This window comes from Solea senegalensis, linkage group LG15, assembly GCF_019176455.1.
Source record: "Solea senegalensis isolate Sse05_10M linkage group LG15, IFAPA_SoseM_1, whole genome shotgun sequence".
Lineage (NCBI taxonomy): Eukaryota > Metazoa > Chordata > Actinopteri > Pleuronectiformes > Soleidae > Solea > Solea senegalensis.
Window position 1 is genome coordinate 5,275,757 of NC_058035.1, and position 26,457 is coordinate 5,302,213.

Below are 26,457 nucleotides of genomic sequence, written 5' to 3' on the forward strand. Positions count from 1 at the left end.
CCAACATTGTTTTTTGTTCCAAGTCCAAGTGTAGTCCTCTGTTGAAAGCAGCCCTTTCAGCCTTTGTGTTGCAGTGTACTCACTCTTAAACATCACTTGGGGAGGTGGTTAATGCTGTTATGGGGTGGCAGGCCGGGCTTGATGCCCTCCAACAAGGAGAGATGGACTCACGCTGTCACTAAACACAACTTTAGTTTTCTTAATTCACTCACACTCGAGTGCTTCTGCTCCCTGCCACTAGCCCCTTCACTTCCTGTTCTGCGCAGCCTTCTAACACCAGTGTGAGACCGCTCTAATGTGAGGGGTTGCTCTTTTTGTTGCTCTGGGGTCAGCGAGAACATTACAAGGTGCTTTGAGGAGTCAGTGCCGACTGGAGCCAGTGTGTGTGTGTGTGTGTGTTTTGTTCACTCGCTGCACTTCCTCACAGCATCTGTTCGGGGAGGTTTGGCTCTTTCTGAGTGTTTACGTCCCAGTTCTCAGTGTGTTATTTATGGGGTTAACCAGACATAGGTTAACAGATTTCTTTTGTGACTTTGCTCTCTGTCTCTGTGAAGTAGAGTCGACCTGAGTTGGTAAGTGGTTTGTTGCTATGGTAATCATTCAAATCAGTATTCAAATGCAGTTTTTGTCTCATTATGTACACATCCATTGCCTCAACAATCCCGCACAGTAATCCAATATTATTAACTGTGCATCAGTAGTAATTATTATTAGCCTATGGGGCTGCAGCTAAAGATTATTCTTTATAATTGATTAAGCAGCTTATTATTTCCTTAATTATTCGATTAGTTGTTTGGTCCAGGAAATGTTTTAAAAACAAGGTCATTTCCCAAACCTTGAAATGATGATAATCTCAAATGTCTTGTTCAGTCTCCAAACCAAAATGATTCAGTTTTAATGGTTCAAAGAAACCAGAGAAGAAAAATCACATTTAAGAAGTTGAAACCTGTTAATGTGAATTATTAAAGAAAAAAACAACCTTCCAAACCAGTTAATTGATCATCAAAATAGTCCTTTGGCACCACAGTGTATTGAAATATTTCACTGGGAACCTGTGTTGAAATTTGTTTAGTGTTTTCTAACATTTCAGCAAAGGATGTCTTACCTTTTAAAAAAGAAAATAAAAGAAAGAAAATAAACCAATTAATTAATAACGACTCTGTACCTTTTAAAATCTTTAAAAGACCTTGAAAGCAAGAAGCTGTGTTTGAGTTTATGAATTATTAAACATCCCTACATAAAAATAGATATTGAGAACTTGGTAAAAAGAGAACTAATGTTTATTTAACTTACAGCAGCTTTTCTCACTCATCCGTACAGAACCGTCGCGTTCTCTATCCCCGCAGAGATCAATATCTTCAATTAAGTTTGGAAAATGACGAACGTGCGCGCGCGTTAAGTGTAATACACTCCGAGTGTGCACAATTGATCCTGAGGTCTCTCTAGCATGATACGACATTCATACAGCAATTATGCAACAAATGAAACAAACCCACATTCGCAGCAGAAGCCGCGACAGAGGATTAATTAAACACCTCTGTCTCAACATTTCGCAACAAACATCAGCGACTGGCTTGTTTCTTCCTCATCCGCGATCCCTTTGCCTATATATTAACGAGCAACAGCGTGGGCTCATTAAAAATGCATGCTGAGCACTGAGCTTAGGAGGCCAATTATCCCACCTAGCTCCTTTTACAGTGGCTGATAATAAAAGCCCCTGCAGTCGGCTACTCCGCGATTGCTTCACTGTTCCAGCCACTCTCACCCCTCACCTCTCTCTCTTTTTCCTCTCTCCCCTCCCTCCCCTCTCTTTCTCTCTCTCCCCAGCTGCCTGTTGTATTCACACTAGATCATCAGTAAACAGGCTTTTCACTGGATTTGATGGAGTGCAGTGTTTTGATCTGTTGGGATTTGTGTTGTTGTGTTTGTGTTTATGTGCGTGTGGGGTTTTTTTGGTTTTTTTTCTCCCAGAATGCTGCTCTGCTCTGCAGGTGGCAGTGAGTGGACAGTGGACGCTTACCAAAAAAAAAAAAGAAGAAAAGTAGAGAAGACATTTGAGCACATACACACACGCACGCCTGTGTAAACATACAGATGCGACTGTTACCGCTCACATATTGCCATCCGCTGTGATGGGACTGTAGTGAGAGAAACAGAGCAGCCTGCAGCACGGAGGCTGTTTCCCACCACATGCTGTACATCAAATATGGATGTGCATGTGTGTGTGTGTGTGTGTAAGAGGCAACTGCATCCCTGGAACACCTCAAAGCTCCCATATATATACAGGCAACCTGCATTTGTATGTGCATCACTGGAGGTGACGCCTTTGAGGATTAAACGTATCTCACATTAGGTAAATGAATAGGTGCCATTTTTCATATCTGATGTTTAGGTTTGTTCAGGCGTATCGTCGCCGCCGCAGCCGCGTCTCTGAACTTCAAACAGAAAATCCTTGATAAATAGTAAATCCTACACCAGCGCCGCCGCTGTCGTCGTCGTAAAGGAAGTCACTCAGCTGGCTCTTCAGAGCTCTGGAAGGATAAATCTGTTAAATGCACACAGTATGTCGTTTCTGCCGCTAGGGATTTCTCAATCAAAACAATAACACAAGACCGAGTTTTGATGATGTCGCGAAGCAGCGCGGGATCATGGGAGTTTGAGTTTTTTCTCGTCTTCTGGGGAAACCTTCAGCGGCAGAACGCAAAAGCAATGAGTCGTCCATTAGTGGCATACGCACACAAGAAATGACAAAACAAAAGACAACCCGCTATCTATTTAGTATCTTTTTATATTCACTTATAATAGTACTCATAGTTCTCTTACCTTTGCAGCAAGAATACCTGCACTCACAACCCGGTTGGAACAAGACCCTTTGCTTCATGAAGTCTGCATGTTCTCCCCGTGTGTGTGCGTGGGTTTTCTCCAGGATTCAGGTCCAGGTTCTCCGGTTTCCTCCCATAGTCCAAAAACATAACTTGGACACTCTAAATTGACTGTAGGTGTGAGAGTGGATAATTGTTTGTCTCTATATGTGTCCCTGTGATGGACTGGTGAACTGTCCGTGGTGTTACCTTGAAAAAAACAACATATTTTTATGGATTTTTAGAGTGTTGGAAACAAAATATATTAACACTCTAACATTAGTCTCGTAGATATTGAGATATTTTAATCCAATGTGACATATTTTATATTCAGTGATTAGTTAACAGACAAAAAACCCAAAACAACTTTGATACTTGATTACTTATTTACCTTTACTGACACTTTGATAGTCCAGATAGATGAATTGACAGTTGAAATAATCGTTAGTCTCACTAAAGTGTATCATTTTAATTGGCCACAAAACCTGTCAAGTCCAGGAGCCAGATTTGATTTGATGTGTTGTGTTGGCTGAGGAACGACTCCTTCGCTCCCTGTAGGTGTTGTTAAAAATCAGACCGACTTCATTAATAGTCTGATCTGGATGTAATTAAGAATGAAGGGAGGGTGGCCAGGAGAGAGAAACGGAGAAGGAGAGGAGGAATGACTTTCCTCCCAGCTTTCTTTTCAAACAACTCTTTCACTGGTGTTGAGAAAACATGAGAGGAGGAGGAGGAGGAGGAGGTCAGTGCAGTGAGATTTTGATGAAGTTTGACCCTTTTTTTTTTTTATGTCATCTCGTAACAGCATCCCCATGAGAAAAGTCTATTACAGCAGGTAAACACAGTGCAAGGCTATGACTGCGTTCAGAAATGTTTTGGCTCATTCGGTCATGATTGTTCTATCTGAAACACACCCATACACACACACACACACACACACACATTTATGAAAACATAAATTGGAGACAGCGCTCCTCGTCTGAGGGGCTTGGAAGAGGGTTTGGGCTCGGAAAGCTGGCTTTCCTCTCAGGAAGTGTTGTTCCTCACCACTCTCCATAAACACTGGAAAAGGGACCCAAAGAAAATGTCCCAGACTCAATATTTCCACTGTAAACACATGGACATACACATATTAACCCCATTTCACCCATATGCGTCTCGTCGTCCTCTCAAGCAGAAGTCTGTGTGTTAAAATATAAAATATTCCAATAAAATCAACTCTTGACTTATGGAGATCAACTTTAAAATGGATGCATGATATATTCATGGCTTTTTAAAGTCCTACCTCTAGAACTAAATACCAAAATTTACTTTTCACTGCAACAATTTCATAAAAAAAAAACAACCTTGGTTTGTTTACATTGAACCCTTTAGCTGAAAATGTCTTATATTGCAGCTGCATTCCCATACAGAGCAGAGTAATTGTTACTTAACAAGTAGTTGGATTGCAGTCCCCACTGTGCTGTGCAAGTAAATAAATCTACACCAGCGAGAGAAAGACAGTGAAAGCTATTTCCATCAATTTTAGTTGTCATGGCATTTATTTCCGCACTGGAGCATTATGCTGTGAAAATATCATCGCTAAGTCCAAAAAAACCCGCAAATAAGACTCACAATGTTCACAGTTTATCATCGTCAGTGCTGGGATTTGACAACGGGGAGTGGGACTCTGCAATCTATCATAAACAAGTTGGCTGCTATGATTTCAGTGCAGTTTTGTTTGTTTTTTTCTGCCTGTCAGTCAGTTTTTATGTACTGAGATGACACTGCAGACGGAGGGGAAAAAAACAAACTGCTGCAGATGATGTGCTTTGCTGCAATAGCAGCCAGACATTTACCTTTTGCTGCTGTGGGAGAAACACAGAGCTCACTTTACCACCCAACTGCTTCACACAGCACCCTAATCTGTGTGTGTGTGTGTGTGGGGAGGGAGGGCGGGAGAGAGCGAGAGAGAGGCAAAGCAAAGGAGTGTCAAAGAGAGAGAGAGGTTAGAAACCCCTTTTTTTTTATTATATTTCCTCCGCAGTGAAAGGGGAGGCAAGATGGACACTCCATATCTCCCTGCTGCGCCAGAAAACTCATCTAAATGGAAAACACATTGTCTTCATTATTTTGCAAGAGCTGAAAGAACAGGGTTGTCATGGTAACAGCCATCTGAGTGAGCGCAAGCAGGCGGCCAAGGGGCTGGTTTTAGGGCCAGAGGATGGGGAGAGAGAGAGAGAGAGTGAGAGAGAGAAGAGAGGAGGAGGAGGAGGATGGATAGAGGGATGGAGGGAACAAGGAGTTCAGGGGAGGGGGTGGGAGGGGTATGAGAGAGAGAGAGGACTGTGCTGAGATGAAGAGGGAGTAGATGGAGGGAAGACAATAAAGACGGCGGGAAGAAAAATAGGAAATTGTGGGGTGAAACGGAGAGAGGAAAGAGAGCAAGCAGCTGTGATGGAGAGAAGACGGAGGGGGGAAGAAAGCGAGAAAGAGAGCAAAGGGTTCGTGAGAAGGAAGCAGGGAGTGTCTTTTCCAGCGGAGCCAGACAGTGCAAATGGCCAGTTAGTGGCTCTCAGAGAGCAGTTCAGAGGCCCTTATTAATTCCAAGGGGCAGCGAGATGGTAGATTTAATATCTTAGGAAATCTCTTCCAACTCTTGTCTCCCAGCAGCCGCACTGGTGCTCACTCTGCGTGAGTGTGCGTATGTGTAAATGCGTGCCGATGTACAGCCAAGGGGAGCGCTTTATTTGCGCCTGTTGAGCTGTAACATTAGAGGAGCGGTGCTTTTGTGAGCACACTGAAGGGGACACACACACACACACACACACACACACAAGCGCTCGTGTGCCACGTCGTCGCTGTCCAGCCTCTTGTGCTCAGCCTGTGCCCCGGCGGTGATCGACAACCTGTCTGCTGCTGTCTTTATTAGTTACTGCCGTCCAACACCCCCCCCCCTGGCAGCAGCGGGCCCAACACCATCATGCCCTTCATCAAATATTTACCCCGACTGGATCTACAACGTGCAGTAAGGCCACATCAAATAAAACCAAGTGCCAAGGCAATATCTAATCCACTTCAATCCCTCTTCATGTCAACTTCATTCTCTTTCTTTTCTGACGCCGCACGGATTTTCATGATGCTCCTGTCAGTTTAGCATCAGTTCGAGGATTAAGGCTGTTGCCGCGGAGAAAGCGACCTAGATGATTGTTTATTTACAAGTCGTTTCCCGCTTCTCTGCTTCGCAGCCAGTGGCGCCGACGTGATTTGAGTCCTGACATGACACGATTTTGACAGCCGACGGGCGATGAAGGAAATTAAAGTAATTGCTTAAGTCTTTGTCGTGTAAATTGTTAAAATCTTCCCCTTGAGCATTTGGCTTTGCTCTGACATCCATTGGTATCTGACATCCAACCCTGTGAGTTTCTAACCAAGCTGAATAATTATCATTATTGCTTGTGGTTGTTTGAAAACAGACAGGAATGGAGGAACCAAAAGGCTCACTGTGGTATGACATTGATTTATCTCAGAACAAAGCGATATTAGAAGCCCCTGAGTTTGTAAATGCCACTTTACAAATATAAGAAATGGACGTTCTGGTTGCCAAACAAATCCCTCTGAGATTTGGAGTTTGACTGGTGCCGTGTCGTTATTTTGAAACTGTAAATTCATAGATGTCACTGGACAATACTAGCTGTCACATACTGTCTTCTCATATGTGCCAGCAAATAAACAATACATTTCATTGAAGAAGATCTTAAACTTGTGATTGAAACCATTAACTCCTCAGGAAAATGCTTCCTGATGTTATAAACCAAGCTAATTTTCTCATACCCTTCCATTCTAATGGAATTCTCTGGAGTTACCCCTTGGTGATGAACTGCTACCGTCACCCTTCTTCCCAGACTCAGGCCACAACCATTTCTTTTAAACAGTCTTGAGTGCATTACATGCCCAGTCATTTGTCCCGGGGGTCAAGTGTTCTCTTCAGGAGAACTTCCTGGTTCCATTGAAGGGAAACATTCAACGCCATCTCTCAGCGCCGAGGCTGTTGGGAAATTCTGTTTGCCCCCCCCCCAGATGGAATCACAGTCGAGGGGAGGATTGAGGGCTGTGGCTTGTGATTGACCAGCACTTAGGGGAAAGAGACAGCGTGCAGTCGGCCGGCTGTTTGGCTGCTGTGGCTGGCCAGCTGCATGGCTGCCTGTAGTCTTAGTGATTCATGTCACACTGTAATTGGTTTACCTGCTCCCCGTGTGTCTGTGTTCTGAGAGGACCAAAACAAATTACCCAGGGATGACCTCTCACCATCTCCCTCTCTCCTTCTCTGCAACCATTTCCCCTATCTCTCCCCACATGTCTCCCCTGCCTCCCAGTACATGTGTGAGTGTTTTTCTCCCTGCACTCCCCTCTAGATACACAGATACAGCCTCTTGATGTTTGTCTCTGTGTCCGCCTGCTGCTGTCAAATATGCTGCCACGTTTATGTACTCGTGTGGGAATGAGTCGCACGGACGGACGGACGGACGGAGCGCGTAACGATTGTGTGCGATCACAAATAAAAACACACAAAGTGGACGGGCTGCGTGGCACTAAAAGAGTGTTTTGTGAAAGCCACAGTGGAGCACATTAAACCTCTCAGTGCTGATTTTTTTACGCTCCCTGTGCCAAATAGTACCTGTGTGGTTTGTCCCTTCAGTGAATAAAACTGATGCTCTGTGTACACCATTAGGCTGTTTCACAGCAGGCAGATGTTTTGTGTTCTCTGCTACACACACACACACACAGAGAGCACGGTGAATGAATGCATCATTCTCTCCATCCATGTAAAAGGTCTCGCTGCCTCTCAGGTCATTCAGCTGTTTGAGTAAAATCCACCATCAAACGATTTCTCTCGGCGTGCGGAGCTTGAAGAATATTTGTTTGTATCCTGTATGTTGCGGTGGTGACCCGGTGTGTGTTCCCGTGTCCTTGAACAAGCACTTTATTCCGTGCCAGTTCCCCACACTGTTGGCAGAGACATTAATTACAGTTGTGAACTTTTTGTCACGTATTCTCCTCTTGTTGCATTACGGCAGCAGCAGCACAGGCTTGAGGGTTTTTCAAAGATCATTACTTCACTGCCAACTACCAGGTGAAACTCAATAATACACCATGGCACCAGATGGAACCAAGTTTAATCTGAAAATTGAGCAACATGTTACTTCAAGATTTTTGGCCAGTTGTCCAGCTAAACGTCATTAATATTGTCAATAGATGGCATCATCACTGTATTTATAAAGAAGTGGTTTTAGGGGAAGATTAATGATGAAGCATTGCATCATTATTCCACAGATTTAGTCAAGGAAACAGCTTTGTTTCCCCCCTCCAAAACATGAAAACAAACCTTCTTGTGATTGTCTGTTTAATCAAGTATCTTTTTATTCTTGTCCTCAGTTGTAGTGGATTATGAGACATTATTACGTCCATCAAATTCCCTCTGTGTTGTGTGCATTTAATCAGTGTTGTGTTGTATATAATATATAACTATCAAAAAAAACTTTTCAGCAGAGACTCTTTCAATTAATGGCATATTCTGTTGCGTACTGGACTGGCTGCACTGTATGTGTTGTGTCACACTGATTTCAGCATGATTTCTAATTGGAACTGTTTAGGAATATTATTATTTTTTTTTTTCAATGGCTAATTGGATTTGCTCCATGAAAGATGAGAGAGGGGAATAAAGGTTGCTCTGCAGGAGCTGCAGCACTGTCAGACGTTTTGTTCCACCACGTACAGAGAGGCTGGGCTGGTTGGTTTCTTCTTCTTCTTTTTTTTTTTTTCTTTCTTTTCTTTCCTTTTTCGTGTGGAATGTGCTTTTGTAGAGTCAAAGAAAAGGGGAGTGGAGGACAGGCAAGTATATTTCTGCGCTCTCTAATGACACCAATACCATTTCATGGTTTACTGAGCAGATTGAATCACGTTCACTCCTTGTAAGTCTCACTCTCTTTCCTGTTCCTCTCCCTTTTGCACACTTCATCACTCTCCCCTCACATTGACTATTACATGCACATTCACACTCCACCCTACATAGATATGTTACACTTGCGCACACACACACACACCCCACCCCACGCCCCCCACTGGATGTTGTTTAATTTGGGTCAGCACTTTGCTGGTACTGGAAACTGAAGGACAAGGAATTTGTCAGTTTACCCGTTCAGCAGTCACAGGGGCGTTGTGTGAGCTAACAGCTCTGCTGGAGTCAGGCCCATAAGGTTAGCTTTACACAAGCCTGTCAGACTGCACTGTCAATCACTCTGCTCTCTTGTAGAGGGTTGACCAGTGTGGGTTTTTCTATGTCGAACACTGACTCCAGCCTTAAGAAATCCCTGCAGCCAGTGGATGATATGTCGCAGGGTTATTCATTGACCAATTCTATTTTCCCTGATAAGTTAATTTAAGGTTAGGGATACATACAATTGCTTTCCCTAAAGGTATTATGTGTAACATTTCTGCTTTGAAATATCTAAAAAAAAAAAAAAGGATGTGGGTTACGTTTCCCATATTCTAGAGCCATACGAATCCACATTTATGTTCAAGGTAAACGATCTTATTAGGTCTTCATTGACAGACCTCAGGCAGTAGAGATTACATACTGTGTGTTTAAATAATCACTGCAGTGCACTTATCTGTTAAATATTAATTACAGGAAATGTGTGTATGTACATAGGTTTCTGAGAGCAGGAATGTGTGTACTTGCGTCATAATGAAACAATAATTGGCTGATCGGCCGTATTCGTCATCCTTTGCCCAGTGAGGAAAGGTTACACACTGGCTTTGACACATACACAAATACACACTGGCTCCTTCCCCCTCGTGCATCACGAGTGATAGAGATTATTATTTTTTGCCTTTTCGTGACAGCGGAAAATCGCGTGTGGCAGCCAGGTCATACAATCTTCCCCAGCTGGTACTCATAGTCTTACACAACTGGAACAAGCAGTGGAATAAGCAGTTCATTCAGTCATCATGTGATGCCCGGGCTCTGCTCTGCCCGTGGATGAACTGATTTAGTTTCTCATGTAAAAAAAGTCAGGGGCCTGTGAAAACCAGTTGGATTCACCTGGAGGTAAAGCATCTTTGTAGCTGTTTTGGTAACACCAATAAACACAACACTAGAAGAGGAGTGAGATAACGTGAGTGACACACTTTGTTTTTGTTTTGCCATAACAACCATTCTCTGGTTTTAAAACCTGAAACGATAAGCCACAATTTGAGTTTTCTGTCATGCCTCCTCTCGCCTTCAGACATGACTAATAAACAGATACATCTGGAAATGTAATCTCCTTTATGTTGCTGCTTTGGCTCGGCACGAGTTGCACAAAAGTCAAAAGTGCTACTTTTGACAGCACACATAATACCTTTAATTAAATTCCTACACTTCACCTCCAAGTCGTCACTATTATATTATGCTGAATGAGTCTGAACAGACACGCATGTCAGCGGCACACTGACAACCTTGAGGCAGAAATTCAAGTTTCCATTTTGTATCCCTGTGAAATTCACATTTATTTCATATTTTAACTACGATTTCAACGAGACAAAATGTCCGATATTTGCAATAACATATGTAATAATCTAATCTATCTAATCTGCAGGTAGCTTTTCAACAGTGATAATCACTGGTAAACCATAGAGCGATGTAAATATTCAGTTGACCTCTGTAAATGTTGCTTGTGGTTAAGTGAAAAGTAAAAGCACAGTAAGTGGCTGCTGAGAGAGGGCACATCTGTGCTTATAGTACACGTTTGCTGTTTTTTGATCTCTCACATTGAGTGGTGAAATAATCGGCTGCTCCCGGGGGTATCTGGTGGCGCATACCTGCATTACTCCATAAATGAAGCTCCTTATTTATAGACAGCAACAGAGCAGCTCATATATCTCCACATCACAGCTGTTTGCATTGCAGTGTTGGGTGTCACATAGCTGCCTCGTGCTTCTGCGGTTGTCACATTAAAACAGAAGATAAACAAACAGCAGCATTTAGAGTTTATTTTTTTATTCCCCACCCGTGGGAGAAGTCATTTTACATTTTTATAGAGGCTGGTGCCGTGTACAGGGGTTGAGTTTTATAAAGGCCGGAGGGAGTGATATGTCTAATAGTTGGCTTTGCTGAGAGGGAAAAGGAAGAGAGGGGGAGAGGGGGAGGTTACAGGAAGTGGAGGAAGTCGACAAAATAATGCAAAGAGCAAAACAAAGCAGAAAGTCAACGGTAAGATGTTAGAAGTGGGTTTGTGAAATAAATGAATGAAAAGGAAAAAAAAAGAAAAAGTGGACAAAGTGGAGTGGACCGAAAGAGAATAAGGCAGTGAAAGCCAAAAAGCACTGTCTGGCTATGAGAGTGCGCCACTAGAGAGAATAATGTGCACTGAGAGCAGAGATTGTGGGAGAAAAAGAGAGAGAGAGGCCAGCACAGCTGAGTGGTGTTGATTGGCCTGTTTGAAAACACATGAACTGCGGACAGAGAGAGGGAGAGACGGGGAGGGGGTGAGGGAGGGAGGGAAGGAGGGAGAGGCAGAGAGGCTCTGTGCACTGGGAGAAAGTGTCGCTCTGTGCCGTGCCACGCTGCAGCCCAAACCACATTAGAGCAAATGAATCCATTCCACCTCCTGTTATGGCAGCTCCCGCACAGGGCCCCAGGAAGGAGGAGGGAGGGAGGAAGAGTGGCGGGAGGGTTGAGATATGAGGGAAAGGGAGAAGAAAATGATAGAATAGAAAATGGAAGGTGGTGGAAAGTAGCTGCATGCTGTGTGGCTCTAATGATGTCTGAGGGCTATAGAAAAGGGGAGCAAAAAGAACATGGTTGTAAGAGAAAGAAAAACTCTGGCCATACAGGAGGAGCAGAGAGGGTTCCCTACTGTGTCCACGGAGCAGGAGTAATAGTTATAACTCCCTTTTATAGACTGTTGCTGAATAGTAAAGATGCTCTCTGGCCAGATTCCTCTAATATTGTTCTGCACTGCCCTCTACACCATTCTTAGAGTCAGACATCAACACCAAAGATGTTCGTTTGCATGTACATTCACGTGCCACCTCCTTAGATATTATGTACCCAATACAGTGTCTGGTGTGGTCTTCAAGGCTCAGAGATGGTCTTCTGCATACCTTGGCTGCACTCAGTGCTTATGTGAGTTACTTTTAAAACAGTCTGGCCATTCTCTTCTGACCTCTGCTATATATATATAAAAAAGAGAATCTTTTTCACGCAGAGAACTGATGATCTCTAGATATTTTCCTCTTTTTCAGATCATTCTCTATAAACACTAGACAAGGTCATGTGTGAAAATCTCAGTAGATCAGCACTTCCTGAAATACTCAGACCAGCCCCTCTGGCACCAACATCCGTACCACATTTAAAGTGGTTTATATCACCTGTCTTCTTCACTCTTAGGCGTGATTTATACTTCAGCAAGTCATCTTGACCATGCCATGTGATTGGCTAATTAGATATTTGCATTTAAGTGTAGTCTTAACACGTGAACCCCAAATAAGTGGATGGAGTGTAGGAAACCATGCACAGTGTATACTTCCAAAGTTCATACAATGTGATACATAGCTTCAAAAATGTATCATCAGCTATTGTTGTTCCAATGAGTAAAATAAAAGTAAAGCCATCAAAATAAGTTCCGTAAGTTTGGGTTATAACACAGACGGGAGTATTTACATCTTTAAAAGTTTCATTATTGACATTAACCAACCATCAGATCACATTCACAAAGCAAGTTCCTGCCACAAAGGTGGTCTTCATTTGTCTAAAATAAAAAACACTAATGCTAGTGAATAAGTCAGTGTGTGTGTGTGTGTGTGTGAGAGAGAGAGCGATGCTGATAATAGAGAGATAATTCGACATTGTTTTTTTTCCTTCTCTCTGCATCTCTTTTCCCCTCTGAGGCTGGCCCTTCTTGCCCCCTTCCCGCCATACTCCACTGCTTTTTATATTACTGTGCTTTTTTCTTATTTCTTGCCCCACTTCCCTCAACTTGATTTGCTTGGGAAAATTGATAAGGAAGCAAACTAGAAACAAAGAATGAGAGAGAGAGGCATGGATGTTATGTCATTATTTGTGCCGTGGTGTGCTACTCTTCTGTGATTCATAGCTTCGCCGTCCCACTGTTGTTTAAAGGCTTGTAATATGTGCAGCATAATTGGATGTGTAATCCTTTGCTTTGCACCTCTGGTTGGCAGTGCTGAGTGGGGCTGATTAAGATGTTTGGAATACACATGATGCGGGCCTGTTCTCAGTGTGTGCATGTACGGCACAACAACGGCACTTGCTTAAAGTCAAAAACACAAAATGGAAAGATGGGAAAGAGAAGAGGAAAAAAAAAGGCACACTGCTGCCAAGTTTGAAAAAAAACAAAACAGAATTTGTGGAAAAGTGAGGGCAGAGATGTCGATAGTTCTTGACTTGTTTCCTTTCCCATGTAGAGATGACAGATTGGTGTGTTTTTATTTTGATAGCAAACAGAGTAGTGAGAATGTGGGGCAAAAGGAGGACTTCTGCCATGTTTCCACCAATGCATCATCTGTTATGCAACACATTTTCCCCCTCAGCGGTGGAGAGGGTGTGTGTGTGTGTGTGTGTGTGTGTGTGTGGCTCTGGAACGTCTGTCAGTCTGGACAGTCAGTCAAACTGAATTGTCTCACTTACATTTCAGTTGTACACGACCTGGCTGGCCAGCTGCAGTTCCACCTCACGTTCAGAACCTGAGGGCCCGTCTTTTCATTGAGTAACAAAAGCGCTGCCCGTCCGTGGGAGGAGGCCGATGTGTGTGATGGACTTTATGAAAGCACAGCAGAGGGAAGGAGGGGAGGGGGGGAGAAGATTCTTTGGTACATGAGGCAGCCATCTACTCCCTTCTTTATGGCCTTGGCTCCGAGTGTGTTGGGACAGCAGGAAGTGGAGCAGGAGGAGAAACGTTAATCAATAGCCACAAGGTCAGATGGCCGGCACTTGGCTGGAGTGTGCCCTGTTAGCAGTCTGTGGAGCTGCCTGGCTGCCGTTGCAGTGCTAGAAGAAAGGGCACAGGGCTTAGCTCTGGACCACTCGCTGTGGGTGAAGTCTGTGAAGGAAACAAGCTGGTTAGCAGCAGGAAAGGGAGACATCTGCTGGACACTGGGACAAACCGCAGCACAGCTGAATATAGGCCACCCAAATTTATGATCATATCATGTGCAGTCAGAGTGGCTTTGTGCATCACAGGATGAACGACCTGCCGCTTTGAGGGAATTTTCACAATAGCCACTGCAGCATTGTGTCCATTTACTTTGACGAGACATTTTTCTGTTCACCATTGGAACACATTTGCAAGACCAAGCAAGCAATGTCTTGACTGATGTTAAAGGCTTTGTAAGTGCACTCCAGATAATTCTACTCTGGTAATACTTAAGCTCAGAGGATTAGTAATACACTCTTATTCTCTAAATGTTCCTTTGAAGTTCTACCTTTGCGCTTAATCAGAGTGATGAATTCAAGCATTTGTGTTTACATACTCTTATGTGTGCAGTTGTATGGTATGTGTGTGTGTGTGTGTGTGTGTAAGAGAGGACACAGAAAAAGACAGCTGTGCATATTTGCAATACTCTCTCGAAGATAAGCACAGCAGACCGAGCATTACACATGAAAACTCCCTGGCAAAGCACAGCGCTTCCATCGTATGCGTTCTCTCTTTCTGTTTCTCACTGCTGGAGATCTTAGGGGACCCTTTATCAGTGCCGAGCAGCTTTCTAAAACCTTCCCCCTGCTCCCACCTGTGGTTCCTCAGTTCGTCTTTTGTGTGGAGGAATCTGAGGCAGGCCAACATTGATGTAGATAACCACACAGGGATTGAGAAGGATGGAGGCTTCATTGGCAAACCAGCACGATACCTATTAATCCAGTCCTAATCCATTTCTCTGAGATGGTCAGAGTAGTAGCTTGGGGTTTGAAATTGTTCTTGTAATTGCTGGTCACTGTTGCACTAGAAAAATATGTACTCAGAAAGAAAGATGTTTTAAAAAGCTAAGTTATATCTGCCTGTAGATGTGGGCAAAAACTAAGGTGTGTTTTTTAAATGTCTTAGACAGTGCTGCTGCGGAAAATCTCAGTTTTGCTGATGGAGCCCTTTGATGATTCACTGCATAAACAGTTTGGCTTCCCTTTTTTGAGAATTTGTCATGCTGCTAAAACGCTGTTTGAAATCCATAGGCTAAAAAAAACTAAACTCTTCTGTACAGTAGGTGACCTGACAGAAACCTGCTCTAACAAATGTGTCTCTCTTTTACAGGGTACAGAACTTTTAATGGCGTCCCGATAGAGCCACCAAGATGAACACGTTACCATCAATGGACCGGCACATCCAGCAGACCAATGACAGGCTGCAGTGTATCAAACAGGTATGTCTTCATGAGACAAATATGTGACAGCTTCTTAAACTTGTGTCGGTAGGGAAAAAAAAGGGGAATCAGAATTTCTTCTGCTTTTCTTCTCTTTTCTTATAGTCCCTTCTCCTCTAAGCACCTTATATGGTCATTAGTTTTTCTGGCCATTAGCTGCAGTTGCACAGATCATGTTGCACCGGGTCATAGACAGGGAGAGGGAGGCCAATCTGGCAGTGAACACAAGAAGAAACTTCAAAGAGTCTTGCAACATAAGAGACTCCACTTCTCTTCTTTTTTTTTTTTTTCTCCCCCCGTGTTCCTCCTAGTCCCGCGTTGCCTTACATCACGTTCCTGATTCTTGACGTATGCGGTCCCTTGTTGTGGTTTTGCTTAAATGCTTCCTTGACTGGTCGCTTTCAGGAGGCTCCTCACAGTCAGATCCAGAATGAAAGACATAGTCAGACAGACAAACATAACCCAAGGCTTCTGCTTCTGCCTGTGATTAATAGTATATGAAAACTCACTGGCTGGTTGGCAGGCTCTGGGCTTATTTGTTTATGTTACGTGGGTGTGATCCTTTATATCTCCCAACATCCATATGACACCATGTCTAACTGGGAATTTTAGGCCTTTGAGCTGGCGATTATGAGGTGACATTTTCTCTGTGTCTTACTTTAACCCTCCCATCGCACTCCCACCTGAACCGCTGAACACCCACTGTATTAACCTTTGTCTTCACTTTGTTTCCATGCACAGTCAAGTCTAGCTACAGTTGTAGCTGTGGTTCAATTATACTACAGAGCCTTGTCCCAATATACATGCACTCGTGGGTAATCGATTCATGAATGAAGGTTGTGTGTTTTCACAGAGGCGACTGAAACCTTTTTGCTTGAGCATAAACTAAAAAACTTTGCGTGACTGGTTGGGTTTTGTTTTGAGAGACGGACGAGCCTTAAATACCCCGTGTTAACACATCTAGCTTAATAAATGCACTAATTGTAGATTGGTTTATATAGTTCCCAGCTCTGGCTGCAACAGAGCTTGTTGTAAAGCAGACTTCAAAGGAGCAGAGTTAGTCACTAAGCGCTGAGCTCGTGGCGGCTCTGCCAGCAGGGTGTTGTTTTGGTTTGGGGAAAGCCACTGGCAGAGAGCCAGCTGTTCTGCTGTGTGTCATGCAGCCAGGTAGGCACAGAGCAGCCAGATCTTTGGCTGGTCTAAAAAGGGGGTAAGGGGGGTCTATCATCTCAATGAGCATAGTCTGTCAAATGTCTGGCTCTTTGTCTGGTGAAACCCCATCACTGCTGCTCACCCGTCTCCACCCCCCCCGCTCGATCCCCAGTCTTGTCCTCATCCAACCCTGAATGGCAACAACAACAAGAACAGCTCAAGCTCAGGCTCCATCCTCTTCCCAAAAACTCAACGGAGCTATTTTTCTCTGCTGCCCTCCTCCTCCTCCTCCTCTTCACTCACTCTCACATGTGTGAATTCAGATCTAGGCAGACAGCCCCTGCTGTGCTAGTTCTGACTGCTCTCGCGCTGGAGGGTGATACGCCTCCCATCAAGCAGCAATAATGCCAGATTATATCACTCATCTAGAACAGTATCCTCTCGCTCGCTCAACAAGAGCATCTCTCACTTTCCCTTACTCTCCCCGCTCGTCTTCATCATCAGTCAAACTGCTCTGAGAGTCTGCAGCTAACTCTATAATGGCTAATCTTCACAATCACAAAAGATGAGTCACTCAAGGCCCTCTACTGAAGCTCATGATATCATTGGAGGCTCTCAAAGATTTTTCTCTGTGGGCGGGAACTAGACCTGACATGTGAGGCCGAGCAGCGCTTTTGTCGCTCACCACCAAAAAAAGAAAGCAGCCCTTTCAGAAAGCGCTCACCTCTGCTGCCCTCCAAAGACAATAGTTCTACCTTCTCTGCAACAACACACAAAACAAGATGCTTCAGCTCCAGATGAGAATAATAAATGCTTTTAAGTGGACTCAGTCTCCCCGACTGAACAAGCTGTAGCTCTGCACCATTTCAGAGCTATTAACCTCCTGAGCTGCGAAGAAAAGGAGCCCAATTTTAAAACCGCTTATTGTGTCCTGCCAGCTTGAGTAGACTTCAGACACTGGGAAGAAAGGACTCAACTGTTTCAGGCCTCAGTGAACAAGCAAGAGAGACAGACAGAGACTGAAAGAGATTAGACAACACACCAATGGCGGGTATTGAGTCTGCACACATAGCTGCCAGAACCAAGGTTGTTTTTCTTTGTGCACAGCCAAGCCAGCCAGTGGACTTCTGGAGCCGCAGCTCTGTTACATCCTGAAAACAGGCAGTGAATGAGGGGAAAGAGAGCGACGGATGGGAGCGAAAGATTTGCTTGCAGTGTGGGTCATGAGGGCAAGGGCTGGGTGTTGCCAAGAGAGATTAACAAGAAACACTGGCATCATTGTTGATATGGGTGTGATCTTCTTCCCACAATGCAGCAGAGCTCTGAGTGGGCGTACATGGGAAGGAGTCAAGGTCCTCACAGGGTTGTGCCGAAACACAAGACATTAAATCAAGGCTGTTTGGTTTGAGAGTGCGAGACTGCTCGACTGTTTGGTTTCAGTGTTTTTCCAATTTGTAATTAATGTGAAGAAAAAAAAAACAACACTCATTATTCCTCTGCACTTCTAATGGCAGTCTCCTTTCTGTGCATTTCACACAGCACTTACAGAACCCGGCCAACTTCCACTCAGCAGCTACAGAGCTGCTCGACTGGTGCGGAGATCCCCGGGCCTTCCAGCGACCTTTCGAGCAAAGCCTCATGGGATGTCTGACGGTACGCAAACATTAATTATGTTTTTTTCCATTGGTTTTTCAGGTACTTTTTCTTTTTTTAAGGAGGCATGAGTAAAAACAATAATTAGATTTGGATACTTAGGAGAGCAGGGAAAAGCGATGGGTGGATTTGTCCGCTTGTGAGTTGCTGCAGACTTTGCACAAGCCTGAACCCGATTCAGATTTGTGCTCCACCTTTTTTACATTTAGATATTTAGTTGATACAGTCAGTAGCAAGCTATAGACGCATCAGGTTTGCGTCAGAGCATTTTTATCCAAGGCAGCTGCTCAGGCCGTGAGAGGCCAATGACACAGGTTTAAGTTCTCGTCACCCACACACACACACACACACACACACACACACACACACACAAAAGATTTGTGTAAAAGACTGTGGGTAGCCACTCACCTCTGGCTAACGCTTTTCACTTCACCAGCTACCATTCATTGATCTGGACACAGGGCCAGAGAGCTGGCCGGCCTGCACCAGGTGTGAGGAATAGCTCTCTCTCTCTCTCTCTCTCCTTCACTCACACACACACACACATAAAGCTTTAGAGCACAGTTTCACATGTTTATCGCTAAGATCGCTCTTAGCCAAACACTGGAAGAACCATGTTCTCAGCCGAGGTGGTAACGTAAGCAAACAAATCAGTTCCCATTAATGTGTAAATCACAATAAAAGCCTCTTAAAGGATGATGAAGAGCTATACAATGGAGCCCACCACTGAGCCCCGTCCCAGCATGGGGCTGTTTCCATCAGCTAAATTGTTTCATCAGACTTGGAGAGCAAACGGCTTTTTATCTGGAGAATTACAGCGTGTTAACAAGTCCTCACATTCCTGCGAGGATTTCGCCCTCGTGACGTGTCCTCGCTGGATGGACCCAAAAACCTAAATTGAAATGTAATACTGACTGTGCATCTTTTACAGTCATGAGGCTTGTCGTCGTAAAACTAAACTTAAGGCCTCATGTGGAGATGCCTGTCCCTTCCGGCATGTTGTACATGTGGAGATTGTTAACCGTTCCCCCGGAGGAGTTTTGAGTGCATAGATAATGTAAGAAAAGATGTCAGAACAAAACCAGTCCAAAGATCATCCTTCCCCTCAATTTTATTTGCCTGAAATTAAAAACACCCACGTCCAAATTTGAGACGAATGAATGTCAACACAACAGCAACAGATGCTTGTGTTTGTTTGACAGAAACTGTAGTCATTCCACTCAGTTCCACTTAATGTTTTCCACAGTCAAAGCCAAGGTGTCAGTGCTGCCTGAAAATGTTGTTGTTCTTTTTTTGTCTTCCTTTAGCAAACTGAATCAACAATGTGGGTGAAGTCAGTTTTCTAAAATAAAATTCACCCACGTATCTCACCAGAGTGCCGTCTTTCACATGCAGCCGATTCAACCACAAGCAGAAATAAACTTCACAGCAGATGCTTTTTTTTTTCTTTTCTTCTCTTCCTCAAGAATATGTGAGTGGCTCAGTAACTCCCTCCAGAACCTTTCACGGCGCTGCATGAGTACGAGCCTGGATGCACATCCTCAGAGGAAGATAAAGCTAACTTAAATCCATGTTAATTCTGTGGTAGTCTTTGTGGCTGCCTGTCTGCCCTCGACAAACTCGAGAGCAGACTCCGTCGAGGGGGGAATTCAATGATCGACAACATGATTCCAACTTGTGTCAGAATCATTTTTTTTGTTTGCATAATATTCTTTGGGTTGAAAAGATGATGTTGTGTTTATTTTGTACGTGCAGTGACATCCAAGCCGCTTTAAATAAACATAATGTGGTTCTCTGCAAGTGTCTAAATGTACAAAACCCCCCATTGACAGAGGATTTTGGACTCTTTCCAAAAATGCAATAAAAACTAGAATCTGTCATTTTCTAATTCACTTGAATCTTTATTTAACAGGCAAACAGACAAAGAAGAGATTGTCAGTGTTTTCACTGAGAGACGTAATTACTCGTTCTTGCTGTGTGCAGTCTGTGGTCACAGTTGTCTCCTCTTCATAACACACCATACATTTTCACTTGGGGAAGAATCTGGTCTGCAGACAGGCCAGTCAAACACGTACTATGAACCAAAAAATCCTCCAACACCTATTTACTGACGTAGTTTCCTGAGTTCTTCGTCCAGTGCTCAGTATCACCTGTGACGGGGTCACATCACAAGTGTCCTGGCTGTTAATGCTGATTCTCCAGAGGCACTCCAGCTGACCTTGTTGACGGTAATATGTGTTTGGAGGTTAGAGGGTACAGAGGAGTAGTCATATGTCAGCGGATAAAAGCAGAGGGGTTTCCCCCCTCCTAATAATGATTTACCGCCGTCTCCTGAGTCCTGGTTAACATCACTCGGTAAAACCCCTCCTTTTAAAATGTACCAGCCCAGTCCAGGACGCTCCTGCTTCATGTCCCATAAATGTTTAAACTCTTTTTGAAGTCATTAAAACAGGAGGATCGTTCAAGTCTTGTGGCAATCAGGCTGCTTCAAATGAAAAGAGGGACTTTTCGCTTACATATAATACTCAAATAAGATGAAATCTGATGATTTATGTGAGCTCTGTAGACTGAAAAATATCATTATTCATCCAACTATGTTTATTGGATTTTCATAGTGAGTGCAATTCTAGTTGCAATTGTTTGTTTGAAAGAAATATTTCTATATATACAAATACTGTATATATACTGTATATATATATTAAAACTAACCTCCACTCTGACCCTTCCCCGCAGAACACGTACTCCCATGAGCCCAAAAGAAAAACACTTATTGGAAAGCAAACACATAGATACATAAATAGAGCCAAGATTAACAGTATGAGAGAAAAGAAAACGAGAACAAATATGTAAATAATAATAATAATGATGATGATATACAGTATGTTAAATAATAAAAGAAAACTATGAATTAAATTTGTAATTAAATAGGTAGCTGGATAACAGGCTAAAAAAATGTTCCTAAACTGTTACTGTTTGTGGTTAAATGCAGTATTCAAGGTTATTTCCTTTTTTGTGATCAGGTTTTAGTCGGATATTTACACACATTTAATGTGTAGAAAATCAAAAAACTGAAGTATAATAATATAATAATAACATTGCCTTGCAAAATGAGAGCTTAAACAAATACAGAAACACAGTAGCAAATGTGCATAAATTATAAATAAGAGACAAATTCAACATTAATTGATGAATTATTTAATGACATGAAAACAATCGCCTGTTTCAGCTCAATGTAAAAATGTCCCATGCATAAGATCATAATATATAATCCTTCATATGCCTGTATCATATTTATGCTTTTCGTTTTTTCCTTCAACAGAGGGAAACATTGGACATTAGTCAATAATAATAATAATAATAATAATACTAAAACCAGTGAATGAAACACTTGTGCCTTCTATCACATGTAATTGAACCGGCAACCTTCAGTCAGGGGAGCAAACTCTGTTGATTTCAGGGTCAGAGTGGACATGTTTGAGGACAACCTGCTCAACTCTGCAGAGCGACTGTGGTTTGGCTCGCTCACGGCCCTTGGAGGCTGATGTAGTCATCACGCTCGCCTCGACTGTGGAACAGTGGAACAGTCCAGACTACAGAGTCCACATTAATCTCACTGTGTGTGTGTGTGTGTGTGCTTTGGAAGATAAATGAAGTTCCATGACAGCAGTGGCTCTGAATTGTAACATGGTTAAGAAAGTGAAAGGATTATGATGCTGTAAATGTGTCTTACTGTTTATTCAGTTTTCATTACTCATATCGGAGAGAAATGGCTATTTACGTGGGTGTTTATAGAAATATAACACGGAAAATATTTCATTGACTAATTCATTTGTCAGTTGACAAAAAAAAGAAAAAAACAAAAAAAAAACAAAGGGTGAATTCTTTAAGTGGGTGTCATTTTTCAAGCTTCTCAAATTTGACATTTGGTTATTTTTCTTTTTGTTTTTTGTCATGAATGAAACTAGAAACTGAATGCAGGATATTTGGCATTTGGACTTTGTTGAAACAAGCAAATAGAAGAGCTCAGAGTAATTGTGCATATTTATCGACAGACATTAATAAAAAGAAGGCTGATTAAACTATTGATAAAAGGTGACAGATGCCTCTTCACTGCTCCTTCTCTTCACTTCAGAATGAGCTCCCTGTGCTTCAACCTGGTGCTTGTAATGATGTAATTAAAGTGATGCAGAGATTGACAACAGTTTACATAATGTGAAACTTATTAGTGGCTGAGGGACAACAGTTAATCTCATGATCCACTGCTCTTCCCAGGTGGTGAGTCGCGTCGCAGCTCAGCAGGGCTTTGATTTGGACTTGGGCTACCGGCTCCTGGCTGTTTGCGCTGCCAACAGAGACAAATTCACTCCCAAATCTGCAGGTAAGACTCTTTGTTTTGTGCCGAACTGCCAGCCGATGCATGCCCATGTGTCATCCCACTGCAGTCGACTTGCCAACAATACAGAGCCGCCAACTTTTCCTCGCCGTGCAGTTGCTCAACACACACCGCTGTACGTACTGTACTTGATCAAGTGAGGGAAGTTTACCACGTGATTCTGCTCAGGCTCTGACTGCACAAGGAAGTTTCTTATGGTGTTTTAAGCATTGTAAGGACTTACTGCATCCGGGGAGACCTGCTTCACATTAATATATGTGTAAAGTCGTGTTCCACGCACACATACTCGGTCCATTCCATTCTGACTTGTACATAAGTGGGTAGCAGCGGGATTCCTCATATAACTTTAATCACGTCGTCACATCTGCGTTGTCACAGAGTCTGCTGATTAATCTCACATTTGTAATTTGAAGACTTTGAACTTCAAAAACAAACAAAAGTTTCTGTTAAAGACGACTCTAATGTGTGGCGAGAAAAATGTTTGATTTCCACAAATGACTGTGACCACAAGCATCGCACAGAAAGCCCATAGAGCGTTATACTGTCAGATATTTTTAGTCTGCATTAAACATTAATGTGCTATTGAGATAAGCTGTCTGGATGGTAGAGTCTCACGCACAAAAAAAAAGTGTCTACTCAACGCTCTTTCCACACAAATCCACACGTACTGTATGTGTGTGCAGCCTGCATGCATATACTGTACACACACACACACACACACACACACACACACACACGTGAAGCAAGAGCGAGCGGTAATGCTATCCTCAGACATTTATCTATCAAATCCAATTTCCCCTTCGATCCATGCCTCCCCTCCCTGCCCCACACAGTCCTGCAGGAGCAGCTTGATCTTGTACATTTGTCAGAGTGAAACATGCCGAGGTGGCAGAGAGGAGAGGAATGGAGAGAGAGATGGATGGATGGCTGGTGAGGTGTTGCTGATACGTGCTGGACCACTCACTCTTGCCTGACAAAGACCTGACACAGGCGTCCATATAAACCTGTCTGTCAGTTCCATAAGTGGATGTGATCATAGTCAAATATGTTTGATTAAACTGTCTGATTTCTTTGTTTTTCCTCATGAAATATAACCCCACGATTCCTCGTATGAGCTGCATTGTATTCCAAAAATGAATATTCACATTTGCTCACATGCTTCCTGTGATACTGTATGAACATTTGCTCAAGCTGAATATCCACTTTCAGTTGTGGTGGGAAGTGTCTTGTTGGGAGGAACTTAAGTGGGCAGACAGACGTCAGTGGACAATATTGATTGCTGTGTTTCTCTCTCTCTGTCTGTGTTCCCGTGTCGGGATAATGTGATTGTTGTCCAGGCATGGCTCGGTCTGGCTGACCGTCTGGACCCAGCTGACAGTCAGAATCATCTTCAGGTCTGCTGATGGTTCTGGGATCTAATAGAAGATAAAAACTGGGTTTCAGGAAGAGTTGTTTATGCACGGCGGACAAATGGGAACTGTGGTGTAATTGCGCGTGCTCGGGAGGTTTGATGCGGACAGTCATCAGATGAGGCGGGCAGTCGTGGGGTCGGGGGGGGAGGTGGGAGGCAGATTTGACTCAGGGAAGATGTTGCTCACTGAGAATCCATCTTAGCTCCCCGTGCAAGGACGTCTGTCTGAGGAAGCAGACGTGAGGGCGACAGAGCAGACATGCATGCATGATAGAAACGTGGAGAAGCTTTTGGGGATGAGCTGATCCAATACTGGATCACAAAGACAGGAAGCTAACACACCACGCTTGTCATAGTAACACGCTGTATGGACGTATTTTAAAACAAATAGAAGAAAAACACCCAAGTCGACACCTTTACCACCTTAGTTTTTCAAAAAAAGATGAAAAACTTAACTGGTAAAACTGGTATTGATAGACACCCATGGTTTTGATATCAGCATCAGACATGAAAAAGTTAAATCAGGCCGTGCCAAGAAGCTTTAACCGTTCTCTTACTGCTGTCTGTGTGCTCACATTGTGTCATATTTGTGGATTTTTTTCTGTGTGTGTGTGTGTGTGCATGCATAGATGTGGCTCTGTTTGTGAGGCCCCGGCAAAATGTGCTGACAGCCTGCATGGCGACAGAGTGCCGCAAATCTGACACCTGAGAGTCCAGATAAGGGCTGAGGAGTCTGGGATGCTGTCTGTAGGCTTCTCCAGGGAGGAGGCAGACTAAGTCTGCGGATCAATCCCACTGACGCTTTCTCTCTGAGCATCAGTTAAAGAGGAAATTGATGAAACAATTATGGCTATTCTTTTTTTTTTTCCCTCTTTATTTACTTGTTTGACAACTTGAGTTGTTTGCAAAATTGAAGTTTAGAGGTATATGCCTGGCTGCAAAGTTCATACATGTAGTTTATGACTGAGTATATTGAATATTTTTTCAAAGAAAGGGCCTACATAACAAATATGAAACCCCATGATGTGTATATATTGCCGTCTATATGTTCACTCCAAGCTAGAAGAAAAGTGATTGGAAAAACATACAAAGTACAAACCGCTGCCATGTGAGACCCGCTGAATGAAGTGCAGAGATTTTCAGAAACCGCAGGCTGCTGCTGCTGCTGCTGCTGCTGATGATGAGCTGTCTGGATATTGTGACCCTGCAGTGTGGCTTGAAGGATTAGCGTGTTGCTCTAATCTGGAATCGGCTAGTGAAGAGACTTATGTGCTGTTAGGTGATTCAGGCGAACCGGCATTAGCACCGCTAACTCTCAGAGCCGGGGGATGATGCACAGTTAAAATGATGTTGGCACACTAACAACGATACATTCAAGTTCAGGTTCCTGATTTTTTTGTTTTTTTGTGCAGTCAAAGCCTTTTTTTTCTCCAGAAACTGACTTTTGCACTCATTTATAAAGCAGTCTATGAGTTAGCGTTTCCCTCTGATAATCATGGATCTGGTACGAGCTGGATCTAAGCTGAGAGCTTCATTAGATAATAGGTGTGCCACTGCCCTACAAACACACACACAACCCTAATAGACTCTTAAGTTCTTTTGGCTACTGTGTTCACTAGACAACAAATCAGATTAGCAACACAATCTGCCAAGGGTTTTACTGTTTCCTTCCCCAGTGAATCTGCCACCAGCTCTGTTTTGTCTGTGTTTATGAAGCACAAGTTAAGATTTATGCACTTTATCCCCCAGTGTCACTTCTTCTACATGTGTTCTGTTCTCTTTTTTTTACAATTTAATTGAAAAAGTAACCCTTAAGTGATTGTTTTGAATGTGTCCAATGTTTCAACATGATTTGATACACTCTGCATTTGTGTGAACTGCTTTTTTGGCAGGAGCTCTATTTTCCTAGAAACAGATTTTAATGCTTCTGTCAGGCACAGGTTGCTGCTTGTTGCTCCGTGTTTTTCACAGAAATAATATTTGTGCTCCTGAGAACAATTCACACAGAAGATTAGGAATTGCTGTGGGTTTTTTTTTTCAGAGATCCTTTTCATCTGCGCAAGTGATGATTGTGTTTTTATGTTTTTCATGTGTGCAAGGAGGTTTTTTTTTTTCTTTTTTCAGTTGTTTGAGAATGAGCAATTTGGAAAATATGATTAAAAGAGCAAAGCTGTGCTCTGGATGAGTGGTAAATTCCCACCCACCCACTTTCATCTGACAGTAAAAAGATGTTGTCTACAAAATGCTATCAGGGTGAACCAGTGTTTCAAATAGGGGAAAACAGTCAGTATGGTGTGTCAACAATGATGTAGGTGTGGCTGCAACACACACACACACACACACACACACACACACACACACACACACAGCAATTCTTCTTAGGACATTGCATTGACTTCCATTCATTTGGAGAGCCATATCCATAACCCTAACCATAATCAGACAATTCCTAACTCTAACTCTAACCCTAACCACAATTCAAATCTTAGCTCAGAAATAAGGTTGTGCCTCATTGGGACATAGTTTTGGTCTCCATGAAGAGTACAGGGCCTTATAAGGGCAGTGTAGTGCTGAAAAAGGCAAGTACACAC

The 26,457-nt window shown here is 43.2% G+C and overlaps 1 protein-coding gene across 3 annotated transcripts in view; it reads left to right on the forward strand.

Annotated features, from left to right (window-relative positions):
• The first annotated feature begins 15,128 nt into the window (after nt 1–15,128).
• zmiz1a (zinc finger, MIZ-type containing 1a) overlaps nt 15,129–26,457 on the forward strand; it is a 36,309-nt gene continuing 24,980 nt past the window's right edge. For all 3 annotated transcript variants that reach the window (XM_044045691.1, XM_044045693.1, XM_044045692.1), the window contains exons 1-3: nt 15,129–15,257; nt 17,949–18,062; nt 22,335–22,440. In XM_044045691.1, coding sequence (XP_043901626.1) covers nt 15,189–15,257; nt 17,949–18,062; nt 22,335–22,440 — 289 coding nt within the window. In that variant the 5' untranslated portion in view covers nt 15,129–15,188. The remainder of the gene's footprint in view (nt 15,258–17,948; nt 18,063–22,334; nt 22,441–26,457) is intronic.